The 12,476-nt window shown below is 37.9% G+C and overlaps 1 protein-coding gene across 1 annotated transcript in view; it reads right to left on the minus strand.

Annotated features, from left to right (window-relative positions):
• Nucleotides 1-11,444, minus strand: part of LOC106470774 (lipoyl synthase, mitochondrial-like) — a 79,467-nt gene extending 68,023 nt beyond the window's left edge. The window contains exon 1 of the mRNA XM_013931340.2: nucleotides 11,374-11,444. Within this exon, the coding sequence (XP_013786794.1) occupies nucleotides 11,374-11,444 (71 nt within the window). The remainder of the gene's footprint in view (nucleotides 1-11,373) is intronic.
• Between the last annotated feature and the right edge of the window lie 1,032 nt (nucleotides 11,445-12,476).

Raw genomic sequence — 12,476 nt, forward strand, 5'->3', positions numbered from 1 at the left:
CTCGTGAGACGTGAATTATAGTTTGTTATAGCGCGACTGTTGATGTTCAGTGTATCGTAAAGAATAAACCAGTTTTATTTAAGAGAGGACTTGTGTCGCTAAAGTTTCGTCGGAACGAATTTACGGAAATCAATTAACAAATGGAGATGTAACAATATGTATATTTTTTCATAAATAACACATACACATGGTACAGTATATGGTTTCATCCAGGGTCATTTGAGCCTTGAAATGCTGTTGTTTCACAACAGACCCCTTGAGATGGCAGTATGGATACTTTACATATCTAAGTTTCTTTAGCATATGTACTTCATATCATAAAAAGTTTCTTAATTTTTCTACAGCTCTAATGCAGAAAGTCTGATTGAGGTTGAATCCTAATTAAACCTAAGTGTTACTATATTTACAGGATTCATTCAAGACTTTATTTTATGGAACATTTGTATTGTATCCAACATTACCTTGAGCATATGGGATTATATTATGGCTGTCACATGGATAGTATATGTCCATTTTGTGAATGATAAGCTCCACATAAAATGTGGATCACAACAGTAGTTTGTGGGTTTCCATTCAGATTTATTTTGACATTGAAAGTGGCCTCTGGTCTTGAACACAGTGATGTTCGACTGACATTGGCCTAATCTACCAACAATACCTGTATCAATGACATTATTTATATTGCTCGCAGTTGCCCATAAAAATTATATAGGTCCTTTATCAAATATCAAGTTTCAATTACCAAAAAATAATATGATACTTGTATACACACTTAATTACAAAGTTTAAATTTATACAAATATTATATAACAGATTTATTAAACTGTTACGTCTCTGTTCGTTTGTTAATTTTCCGTAAAAATTATTTCCGATAAAACTTTAGTGATACAAATCCATTCTTAAATAAAACTAGTTTATTCTTTCTCAATACAACTTTGCAATACACTTAATTTCCACAGTCATGCTATAACTTAAACAAATGCTATAATTCACAACAAACGATTCACACGCTTGACTCAACTGTCCGCCTCTATTTCTGTCTGCAATTCAATTCCATTTAATTAGTCTCACGTTAACCGGCACACTTATATACAGGAATAGAGGGCACCTAGCATATACTGGATTATTCGTGATGTTCCCTGATTCTTCAAGAATATCATGACATGTTACCAGAGTCACGTGACTACTGCTGTCGTAACAATACCTTTCACAAAATATGCACTGCAACTATTGGAATACTGTGAAGGTTGCCAACTTTATTTCATAACTATAGCAATCCATTCTGAGTTTCTTTTTGAGTCAATTGGGAATTTGTAAGAAAATATATCCATTCCTGAACCCCGTCTATTGGTTTAACCAAAAGTGCAACAGTGAAAAAGCATTTCAATGTTTTTCTTACTGTTTAGAATACACACATGCTGCTGTCCAAAATGGATAAAATAACACAATTGCATGATGTTATGATGTCATTTTGAATAGATCTATTAATGAATTTTTCCAACAGTAATTGGGCCCATTACTGTTGTTCATTTTTTTGTATTCCCAGATGTTAATGTTTCAACATTTAATGAATAGACATAATGATGTACTATCAACTCAATATTATAAGGAACATGGTAAACAAAGAAAAGCTTAATTTAGTATCCAATTGGACAACCTAAGTAAATTTATCCAAGTTAACTATTGTATTCTCAAAATTACATAAAATTACTTAGAATATTTGTAAGGAATTACAAGAATATTAATTGGGCCTTAAATTTAAAACAGAGCTCCCCTTATTTTCCAGCACTATCCTGAAAGTCAAATTCTTTTTACACTGAAAACGTATTTCCAATTAATTGGGCCTTAAATTTAAAACAGAGCTCCCCTTATTTTCCAGCACTATCCTGAAAGTCAAATTCTTTTTACACTGAAAACGTATTTCCAATAGCTTCTTACCTCTTCTCAGAGAATATCTTTTCCTTTGTACTACTCTCTATATGCACAAATGTTCACTCACCACTAGCCTTGATACTCTCACCTACCCTCATATGCTTTATGTAAGGTAGCTATATGATAGCATGCATCAGCCCTCCACCAATAGGAGCAGGACACAATTCCCAGCCTAGATGACTCCATCTATACAGTTTAGCCCAAATCACTCAGAGATTGAGCAACAGAAAAGGAAAAGATGCTAGAAGTGGAGAGGAAGGGTGAGAAGTGTGAGAAGAGGTAAGAATATCTTGGAAGACCATTAAGAAGGAGTTCAACCTCAAACAACACCAACAGAACTGTGATAGGAATATCCAGCTCATGGTAGGAAGAGGGTCCTCTACCAATCACCTCATACACGGGAACTGGAAGGTAAGAAGATGAGAGTAGAAAGGCAGCAGTGTGGCAGTACAACTCCACTTCATAACCAGGACCACTCACATGTGAGGACTTAGGTGGCTGGCCTAGTTCCAGCGCCTCCCAGGAAGTGACATCCTGGTGATGGTAGGAAGGAGGGTGTCCAGCTGGAGGGGTGAACTGCACTTTGGTGAAAACTGTCTCCAGTCTATAACCAGGCAGCATCTGGAATAGTACATTAGGTGTGTGGTAGGAGGAGTGTCTATACACCATTTACACTGAAAAAACATCACTATCCTACTCTCAACTGAGTGGAATTGAGCCCACTCAGGAGGAAGCCTCCATGGTCCACCACCCCAGCAGCTAGGAGCTGTTAAGTGGTATGGTCTCCCATAAAACAATGGAAGAAGGGAGGAGGAAAATAATGTGTTGGATAGTCCAGAGGAAAACAGCAACAAGTGACCATGAAACACTATTCTGAAAAGCAAACTGTTCCTGATTTAGTCAAACGAAGAAGAAGAAGCAGGGATGGGTAGGAATCCCCTTGTACTTTACTCATGTTAGTCAATGTGTGTATGGTCATATTTATGAGACAAAACACTGCGAGGATAAACCTTCAAGCAGTCTTGAAGAACACCCCATCTCTATGGTGGGCATTATTGACCTGAATGGTCATACAGAGCAGGTTTACAAATAAATAGACCTAGCCAGGCAACATCTGCCACTGAGCAGGATCTATAAATATCTGAGAAATGCCCCTGTACAGAAAAAAAGGGGCACCTACCTACTCATAGAAAAACTGTGGAGATCAAGGTGGCGACAGGATGTAGATAGTAACCTGCCGAGCAGGAAACAGCCATATAATGAAGAAAATGTGAAATAAATGCATGGGGAGTGGTCTACATGCCAATATGAACTATATCCTCTAATGGAAGACAGAATTGGGCAGCTAAGGACATAGTTAGGTGATAGATTGGATGGGAGGAGACTTAGAATATATGACCCTCATCAGAAGACCAGGAAGAATAAGCCAGGTGAATAAGATGGTGAATCCAACCTGTAAGGGTAACAGGAGAAGCATCATTGGAAAGGAAATGGTACCACTGAACAAATGGGAACCATGGAAGATAGCAGTTGGAGTCACGAAACAGCAAAAAGCCCAGACAGGATCTATGAGGTGATCTGGATCAAACAATGATAAAGGTGAGAAAAGGAAGGGAAGGAAAACACCCTCACACATGGCCAATGTTGTGTGCAAAAGAGATCAATCCAGAGAAAGGATGATATAGGTCTTCTGATATAATGTGCAAGAGACATCAAGAGTGAACAAACCTGAACATCAAAAGACAAAAGGAGGAAAAAAAGGTTTGTATGAGAGATGATATTAGAAACAGGATGACATAAGCTCAAAAGGAGGAAGTGTAAGGGTATGGATGACAACAATGTGTTTCCAAGCAGGGAGGTTGGTAGGACACAGGGGATGGTGAAGGCAGAAGAAACAAAAAGAATAGAGTGAGAACTGGAGAAATCAGGAGTTGATAAAATCTTGTGAAATGGAAAGTGGCTGAGAAGGCAACATAATAACCAGCAAAGGCTGATACCAAAAGACCCTCATCAAAAAACCTGGTAAGGAATAAAATTAGGTGCAGGAGAGTAGGACGGGATGGAGAAAAACCATGATGAAAAGACAAACAGCAGCAGACATAGCATTTATGTTGGTAAACTGACATGGAGGAAAAACAAATGAAATAGGAAAACAGAGAAGCAACCTGCTGAAAAAATGTGGTCCATCTGGCAGTGGACCAGACAAAAACCATGCTTGAAGATAGAGTATTAGAAGGAAAGGGTGAAGCACACCCAAGTGAGGTTGTCTGAAGAGGGTGGTTGAGAAGGGTAGAGGAAGAAGTGTCTGAAAGAGCATGTGCAGAAATGGCAACCATGGCAGTGCTAGCCAAAGTGGTGTCACTAAGAGGATGTGACATACAGTGACTTGAATGGCTGGAAGGATATGAAGAAGAAAACAGATGGGTGGATAGGCATAGAGGGAACACCCCCCCCCCTCCTGACTGAGGATATTGACAGCTATAGCCAAAGGATGGGGAATTGGGGACCAAAGTCTGGGAAGCTTGGAATTCGGTTGGTTGGAAAACGCATCCAGTTCCAGAGTACCCAACTGTGAAAACAGCCACCAAAACACCTGTGGGATGAGGTACCACTCCGTAGGGAAAATCATGTGGAGGCATGATAAACACCTGGTATATGACATGCCAACAATCAAATGTGATGGCTGTGGGCCTAAAACAGGAGGTCCAACATGTGGAAACAAAGAGACCTTGACCAAGTGATGTACAAAACAACTATTGAGTTGATGGAATGGATCATAACTGACCAGTTCCAGAGAGACAGAAGGAAGGGAACAAAAGCAGTTCCAAGAGACTGATATGCAGAGATGACTCGGGGATAAACCAATGGACTGTAATCTCTTGTGTGTCCAGATACTCACCTCAACCCTAAGGAGAAGCATCCATGAAGAGGTACATCTCATGAGGAGGAGGAAGAGGAACACCCATGGTGGTGTTGTCTCCGTTCGACCACCAGGCAAGGTCCATATGAAGGGAAGGAGGAAGATGGATTGGGGAATCCAAGGAATCCCAAAGTAGGTTCTACTGATCTTGTAAAGCCCACTGAAGAGGTTGCAGAAGGGGCTCCTACAAAGCCCATGTCCCCAAAAGGAATAGAATATCTTGCACAATTGGAGAAGGAGATGAGGAAATAGTGCAAGCCAGAATCTCCATAGACTGCCTGTGAAGAGTGAAGGAAGGGCCCAGCTGAGACAGGAAATGGAAAATACCCTGAAATGAACAAGGTATTGAGTGGAGGAGAGAAATGACTTCCCCACCTCTACCAGCCATCCTACTCATGAAGCCTCTCGAAGAATAAAATGAGTGTGAAGAGAAAAGGCGGCATACAAAGGAGTTAGAAGCAGACAGTCATCCATGTAATGGTGGAAATGAAGGCCCATGGAATGGAGAAGATAGTTAAATGCCTTGACCATACAATAAAAAACATAGGGAGCCAAAGCTAGCTCGAATGGAAGAGACTGGAACTGGTAGAAGCAACTCCAATGGCCAAAATGAAGAAAATGCCGGGATTCCAAAGACAAGGAGTGAAAGCCCATCGAAGAGATAGGTGGGACTCCATAGTGGTTCAAGGAAGAGAGTTTGATGATGGGGCACCAGTCCCCAATCTTTGTGGGGGCTATGAACAAATGGGAATAGAAACCAGGCTGCAAAGAATCTCCCTGTTCTATAGCACCCTTGTGAAGAAGATCTAGAAACACTCAGAAGGATGCTGGCTAGAAAGAGAATCCCAAGATAAAAGGATATGGAATGAAAAGACAGGAAGGAGGTGAACTGAAGTGAAGAACTAGCTCTTCATAAAGAACCCTTAGAATCCAAGAATCTGTGGTGAAAAATCCCAAACAGTGGCAAAATGCAAAAGCCTGGCCCAAACTGGACCTGTTCCCATGTAGTCACCAGGACCACCAGGGGTGCCAAATCCCTTGACAAACGAACTGGCAAGTAACCTCAGAAGCCTGTGTAGCAGGCACAGGTAAAGGAGAGGATGGATGGAGATGGGATACAGGAACAGTTCAGGAGGAGGTTGAGACAAATGGAAGCCAATGAAAAAAATTAACTGTAGTAGAAATAGCAGTGGTAGCAGTAGTAATGTGAAAATCCAAATGCATTTTTATCAAGAGTGGAAGGAGAAATGTCCAAACAGAGAGCTCCAAAAAAAACCTTGTATTGAAATAAAAGACACATAATGCTATCATTACGAACTAAAATTTCAGAACACAAGTGCAGCAAACAATTAAAAATCTAAGTTACCCCCCAAAAAACAAGGAACTGACTGAAAATTCCATAAATGAAAGCACGAGTGAAAAACACACATTAACACCACAAGTGCCAATGAAGAAGTGATTTGGGGCTAAGCTGCATAAAGACAGTCAGCTATGTTGGGAGTTGTGTCATGCTTCTATTGGTGGAAGGTTGTTACATGTTCATTTGCATGCTGTTATGCAGTTGCCTCATATGAAAACATGTGAGGGTAGGTGGGAGTATCAAAGCTAGTGGCGAGAAAAGATTTTCACATATAGAGTGCAGTACAAGTGAGAAAAAGCTATTCTGTCAGAAGAGGTAAGAATCTATCAGAAATACATTTTAAATGTAGGAAAATGTTAACTTTCAGGATAGTGCTGGAAACAAAGGGGAGTTCTGTTTTTTATTTAAGGACCACTGAATATTTTTTGTTGGAATACTCCAATGGTTACCAAATAAATAAAAAATAGTAATATTTTTTATTAAACATACAAGAAAAACTAACTTCCAGTTCACTTGAAGACAAAAATACAAATCACTATGAAGAGAGAGTTTTCAATTGGTGGATCTTTTCTTTATCATGGGCAAACTGGGAATGATTAAGTAATATGAAGTGTAAGAAAAGGTGGAGTGATGTCATGCTACAACATAATGACAAACTGGAAGTATTTTCAAAGAGTAGTTTCAGGTGTGTCTCATTTATATTGTGATATAGAAGAAATGAGAATGTTAGATACAAAAAGGTCAGAAAAGTTTTGTTTAAAACAAATGTCAAGGGAAACTAAACAAGGTATTGATAAATAAAATAAAATATAAAAATCAATTAAAAAGAAATTGATCAGCAGATACAACTAAAAAGATAAACAAGTATGGAAAATTATCATAAATAAATAATAAGTATTAAAAAAGATTATGGGTAAAAACAGATAGTTATTATTTTCCTATACTGAAAATTTCCGATAGGTACTTACCTCTTCACACACATATGCAAAAAATGTATGTGCATGCCACAAGCCTTGACACTACCACCCATCTGGAATTAAGTATTCCAATTCGTCTGGCATGCAAATCATCATGCAATAACCCTCCACCAATAAGAGTGCAGCATACTCTCTTGACACATGCAACTCCATCTAATTAATTCCACCAAAATATCACTTCAAGCTTGGGCAGAAAATGGAAGCCCCAGTTTTCAGTGGGGAGGAATGGTGGGAAGTGTTATAAGAGGTAAGTATCAATCGGAAATACATTTTCAGTATAGGCAAATTATAACTCTCGATACAGTACATTACCTCTTCTCACATATATATAGCTAGAATCCCACACTGAACAGGTGGAGGGACTGGTGCGAGGGAAAGAAAGAAGCATCCTTCGATGGCGTCCAAAGGACACTCCCAAAGAGCTCTTCTGAGTCGAAGATCATACGTAGGAGACCGCACCAATTCTTTACCTGGTACTCTTTGCCCAGCGTGGAAAAAGGTGTTGCAGATATTGGTGGAAATAAGATGTAGCACATCCAATAGAGAGAGAGAACTGTGGTTGGATAGTGATCCAAATCACATTATACATCAATCTGAATCTCATAATACACAACTTGTGGGTGTGAGTAAAAGGATGTGGCTCCAGGTGTAGAGTGGATAGGGCATGACGGCAAGTCAACTACATCCAAAACCTAGGCATCTGGTAGGGGTAGGAAAAAAGATCATACCGTCTTCACTATTTATCTCAAGTTCATGAGACCAGATGGAATCTTGTACCCTCTGAACTATGAATGGGACACATGATATCAATGTGAAAAATTGATTGATCAATCCGGGAACCCAACATCCAGCACAGAAAAGATTTCTGTGCAATGTAAACCATCTCACTCAAAATCAAAACTACAGGAACCACCCCAAACATAGTAACATCCTTGGAATAATAAACACATTGAAGGACAATGGAAGGGGAAGTACCACAGTAATCTCCAAGTGCCTCCACTGTGACCCACAACAAGTATGGAGTAACAAGAGTATAAATGAGTGAAGGAAAAAGACATCTGTAATATATGTGTGAGGACTTACGTTGATTGGTTCAGCTCTAAATCCAAATCCCATCCACAGGGAAACCAACATTCACAAAGGGATCATAAGGGATCTCTATCAAAGGGGTGAACTGCTCACTCCAATGTTACATAGTGGAGGATATCTCATCACCTACAACAGCAGAATACCACCACCCTACTCTCAACTGAATTGTTTTACCAGCATTTATGTATATTTAGTATATATGTATATATGTATATTTATTTATATTTTGTTTTTCTTTAACACATTCAGGATGACACCCACACAGTCCACCACCACAGTAGCTAGCTTGGAACTGGAAAGTGGTAAGGACTCTCAAACTCCACTAGAAGAAAAGGAGGGAGAAAGTGTGGTGGAGATTCTGGAGGAATGACAACACCTGAGACAGTGTAATAGGTGACTATGAAACCATATTTTCAATAGCAGCTCATACCGATTTATTCAATACAAAGCATAGCAGGGATGGGCAGCTATTCCACTGCTTTACCCAGGAAGTCCATTGGTGAGTATGGTCTGGGATGGGCATGTTAACAAATTAAATATATCATGAAGATAAACCTACAAGCGATCTTCTGGGTCTCCCATCTCAGCAGTGTGCATTTAGTGATCTAAGTCTTCATGGCCTAACAGTGCAGCTTTTACTAGTTTATGTACACCTGGACAGGCGCCACTCACCACAGAGCAGGATCCATAATGAAAAAAAGAGGTATATATACTAAAAGGTAACTTACCAAGTCACAGTTTCATGAAAGATGGATGATGGTACCCTGATGAGGTAGAAACAGCTAACCAAAGTAGAGAATGGGAGATGAATGTATGAGGTGTAGTCCCAGTACTCAACAGCTGAAGTACCTCCAACGAAGAATAGGTTTGATATGCAGAGAAAATGGAAGGTGCATGATTGAAGTGAGAACACCAGAAAGTGATGATGGGAAGAAGAGTATAATGAATAAAGAGCCAATCAAATCACAATACAAATTTAATGGGGCAGGGAGGAAAGGTAAAAAATCAAAGACAAAACCCATGAAAACAATGAGGCAACCTAAAGCATGCACTTGACTAACAAGGTCATCTGGAACTGACTGAGAAGAAATGTGGAAAATGGTAAAAAATTTAAAAGTCAAAAGGAAGGTGAGTAATACTGAGAGCAGGTAGGGTAGATCCCAGCCACCAGGGGCCCACACACAAACAATATTAAGGTTAAGACGTATAAATTATAAATTAATGGGAAGAAATTTGGTAGTGAAAGAAACCTATGTAATACATGTTATGTATGTTGAAGAACAACAAAATAGTTTCCCAAACTAACGAGTAATCCGGAAGTAATACAACAAGTAAACCAAAATTAACAGACACTTGTGAAGCCCAAGCTAACAAGATATTTAACTTAATTAAGGATTAATCCACAAGTAGAGATACAGGTAAACTGAAAATAACAGACGTGTTAAGCCTAATCGAACAGTGCAGGACAAAGGATATCACTAAGCCCTAAAATCAAAATCTTAACCTAACAATAATTATAATAATAAGGAAAATGAAATAAAGAATAATTTATAGAATGAAATAAGTGCATATTAACAATAACCTATGTATGAGACATGATGTATGGAAGAAAACAATATAGTTAATATACCGGTAAGATGAATTACAGGTAATCCTAAAATCCTCCAATCAGAAACGTGTTTTAACCAACCAATCACAACACGCTCTCCACAATCCACTACAACACTATAAAGACCAAACTACACCACACACACACACACACTGACCTGATGACGAAAGGCAGAAGACTTTCGAAACGTCATCCTCTACAGTGTAGGTTTCTACAACAGGCAGTTATTGTCCATTTGAAACTTAGATTCATTATGAATACAGACAGTCACATGCGTCAAGAGTATGTTGCACTTTTATTGGTGGAAGTTTGTCGCATGATGATTTGCATACGAGATGCATTGGAATAGTCAATTCCAAATGGGTGGGAGCATCAAGACATGAGGCACACACACAAAATTTTTTTGCATATAGAGGGCAGCACTAAAGGAGAATAGCTATTTATGCAAGAGGAGGTAATGTACCGTATTAGAATTACACCACATATGAGAAAGAAAAAAAATTGTTATTTGTCAGACAAGGAATTTATTATTGGTCAAATATGACTGATTCAAGGTTCTAAGTTTACTCCACAAAGTTGGACAGTATACACTTGGGTATGACCCACATCTTAGGAGATAATACAAAAACCTAGCCAAGCGAGTTCAAGTTCTCTTGATTAACCACTGCTGTATGTATCTTTTAGTCTCCTTCAACTTCAGTTTTAACAACAATATCCTGTAAACAGAATGAACAACTTTGACTTTCATAATGTTTTGCACACCTCATGTCCTACCAACACAATTAACAAAAAAAAAATAATCTTTGTTGCATATTATGAAAATAACAAGCCTTTTACAAATTTGCACATTTTAAGCACACAGTATAACTGTAAAATGAATTTTATTAAATGCTCTAATATCATATTCATGTTTTTGAGAACTATGTGCCACATGAAAAAAACATTTCACCATTTTAACATTCTGACACCTGCTTGTGAGGTGGGGCAGACACACAGTGCCTGACACCAGCTTCTGTGGGAAAGTGAAAGTGTGTTTGCTGAGTGGTCTAAGAGAGCTTTGCCAGGAGAAATAGGGAATCACAAGCAGTCTGTGTTCTCTGACCCTCTGAGAGTTTGGCTAAGAAGGACACTTATTTTCAAGTATATGAAGAATATCTTGTTCTTTATATACATATGATGATGACAAAACCTTGTCAAAACATTGTACATTTGCTGTTGTGCTAAACTTATATTAAAGTTTTCTTCATTACCCATTCAAGCCGTCTCCAGCCATTATTAATCTCAAAGTGGGTTCCTCATCATCGAATTTGAAATACATATTCTTAGTTTTTGAAGTGTTAGGACTCAGCCCCAATTTCAGGTGCCAGAGTGGCACTTCACATTTAAATTAAGTACAATAGTTATAACTGAATACTTATTTCAATTTAAAAGAACAAAAGTTGTTTCATTGCAGCTAAGTAAAATACGTGTGCACATAATTACAAACCTCATCTTGATTTCTTTTACTGTTTCGGCAAAATGAGCAGAACCACCATCAAGAAGATCTGAAAGTAGCATTATATGTGTTATTAAAGCATTGTTCCTACACAGTTACTATCATTTTCTTTAACTGGTATATCTTGTTAAATCTGTTTTTATTTTGAGTGGAATCATCACATGACATATAAACTCAAGAATACCATGATCAAAAAAGTCAATATTATATATATATATCACTATTTCAAAATACTTCACTATTTATTACCATGGTAAAGTTTGATGTAGAAAAAATGTTGGCATTATTTTCTAAATGATGGATTACGCATTATGCAGCTGTAAATGAATATGAATTTTGGGTAGTTTTTCCCTATCAGTGTAGTGTTTGTTTGTTTGTATTTAAGCACAAAGCTACACAATGGGCTATCTGTGCTTTGCCCACCATGAGTATCGAAACCCGGATTCTAGCGTTGTAAGTCCGCAGACATACTGCTGTGCCACTGGGGGGCCAGTGTAGTGTAAGGTTACTGTTACAACAATGAAAGTTCAATTCCTTGTAGGCATTAATATATTTTTCTTTAACTGATATAATATTAGTTAAAAATTAAACTTATTAAAATACGACTTTTATGTCTTCCTATATTAATTACATGTTGCTACTTTGTTTTTACAAATACAAGTAATCACTGTTATTATTATTTTGTGAGCCTATAATCAAATTCAAAAAATCACAGCACATAAAAAACTTGCATTGTTATAAAGTATCAATACATATACAATTTCAAGTTTATTTCTTGAATTCTCTTTAATGACCTGTAGGTGTTATGGTATCTTATGGCTGACTGATTTACTTAACAGCAGTCAATTAGGGCCCACTAACTAGAGGCTCAAGGATACCAAGCTACTGAGCATGCTTTTTTATGAACCAACTTTGTCATGAAAAAAGTGACAAGAAACAAATGCATAAATCCAAACAAACTTTATCTAAAACAAAAAATTACAATACAAAATAATAGGAAAATTATTTTTCTCATTGATGAGTGAGAAACCATTCTCAAAAAACTCTTACCAGTTAAATGTAATCCCTCTTGTAATTTAAGAAAAATAAAATAA

The sequence above is a fragment of the Limulus polyphemus genome, unplaced genomic scaffold (genome assembly GCF_000517525.1).
Source record: "Limulus polyphemus unplaced genomic scaffold, Limulus_polyphemus-2.1.2 Scaffold4211, whole genome shotgun sequence".
In the NCBI taxonomy this organism is placed as follows: domain Eukaryota; kingdom Metazoa; phylum Arthropoda; class Merostomata; order Xiphosura; family Limulidae; genus Limulus; species Limulus polyphemus.